General features: G+C 39.3%; 1 protein-coding gene across 1 annotated transcript; it reads left to right on the forward strand.

Annotated features, from left to right (window-relative positions):
- Positions 1-167: 167 nt before the first annotated feature.
- On the forward strand, positions 168-1,843 carry ATP5I (ATP synthase, H+ transporting, mitochondrial Fo complex, subunit E; the record flags this gene model as incomplete). The annotated part of the gene is made up of 2 exons (XM_009694733.1): positions 168-266; positions 1,818-1,843. Coding segments are annotated over 2 exons (125 nt in total), but the record flags the coding sequence as incomplete, so codon positions are not given.

A 1,843-nucleotide genomic window follows, 5' to 3' on the forward strand; every position in this document is an offset into this window, starting at 1 on the left:
GCCCTCAGAAACGGGCTCTTACTGGATTGAAGTCACAGATTCGTACGAAATGTGCCTTTGTACCAACGAAACTGTTTTTTTTCTTCCTTTTTTGTGTGAGCTGGGAAGCGCGGAGCTTTGTGCTGGGTTCTAGAAATTGTGTTTTAAAGCAAATCTGTTAATGGCAGACTACCTAAAGCCTATTGCTGAAGAAGAGAGAAGAATAGAAGCTGAAGAGAAAAAGAAACGTGAAGAACTTGAGCGGATTGCAAAAGAGCTTGCAGAAGGTAGTCCCTCAATTTCACTTATGCATCCCACACCAAAGTGCACACACTGGCTTGCAGGTGGACTGCTGTTTTACTGCAGTGTTTTTAGGAGAAATTCAGGCTTACAGCCAGGGGGGTGCAGACCCACGTGAATCCGTGGAACAATGGTTAGGGTTATGTGGAGGGTAAGTTGTGCTACTGTTTGACAAGCTCTTCAAAATGTAAGCATCAGTAGAGGAAGAGTCAAAAACACTTTTGTGACCAAACAGGACTTGTTAAATGGCTATCTGAATTTCCACTGAGAAAACAAACTGCTAAAAGCTGCTGGGTCTTGTGTTACGGGTAACTGGAACTGTGTATTAACTGTACTCAGATGTCCCTTATTCAGCTGGGTGCAGCAAATCTATGATCCCGTTTCTCTGTGCAATACAGAAATCTGACAAATGAGACTGGTGATCTAAACCAGAAGTCATAGACAACTGCTTGTAATTGCAACTCAAACTTTTAAGTAGTATCACTAACACAGTGTTAGAGGTCAGCTTCATTTGTTGTATCTCTCACATGAAGAGTATGTGCTGATCAGTTGGTATTAACAATGCTTCCTTTTCCCATTCTCTTCCACCTGATAGTATTCCCGATGCGGCATGCTTTCCCTCGTCCTTAGGATTATTTCTTTGGTCCACTGTGCATTTCTAATGGGATTCCTCCCCCTGCCTTACAGAGGAGTGTGCTCTCTAGCTTGAATTCACCTAGGTTTTTTTAGGTGGACTTACTGTTAAGAAGAACTTTAAGAAAATTGATTAATAACTCAAGCTGTTCCTTGTGCAGCTACATACTTAGTAACTATTTCCCTGGGAAACAGCGACATTTGCATTGTCCTAAACAAGAATAATGCTGAACAAAACCCTGTAAAATTAAATGAACTACACATATATAGAATCAAATATGCAAGTTCGTGAATTGTGTCGATTACTGGAAAGCTATATTGCATAGTTGTTTTACCATCTTAAATATATAGTCTCCATTGGTCATGGACTAAATAAGTGGGTCTTTCAGTTGTTTCCAGTTTAACTGAAACTTTTTGTATTTTTGGAGATAGAGACTGTGCTGCAGTGTTGCTACTCCACTCTAATAATGGAATTTGTGATTATTTCTTTAGAATGTTTAATCTATTTAAAAGTGGCACACAGACGACCGATCTGCTTTCCCAACAGTGGTTTTGATGTGGTTTTCCAGTTAGAAAAGAAATTGTTAAAACTTCATTCAGTGCAATGCAGTTGTTGAAGATTATTCTTTAAAGATGGATAACTGGACCTATGTGTAACGGGCTTATTTGAATTGTCAGTTCAGAAAACTAATTTACTAATGAGTAAGCCAAAAAAGTGCCTTTACCCCAAAGCAATGAAGTACACTTCTGTTGAATAAGCAGAAGAGGGAGTCATAAAAACTGGCTAGAAAGAAACGGCATACTTACAGGTAGCCTTTGATCCCAATAATGCTCTGCATATTTTAGTACTGCATAGGAGTGGCTAGTAGTCCTAACTATGTTTGGTTTTTTTTCTTCCCTTCTAGCGAGTGAAGAGTCCATATTGAAATGA

Source organism: Cariama cristata, unplaced genomic scaffold, assembly GCF_000690535.1.
Source record: "Cariama cristata isolate BGI_N322 unplaced genomic scaffold, ASM69053v1 scaffold19702, whole genome shotgun sequence".
Classification (NCBI taxonomy): domain Eukaryota; kingdom Metazoa; phylum Chordata; class Aves; order Cariamiformes; family Cariamidae; genus Cariama; species Cariama cristata.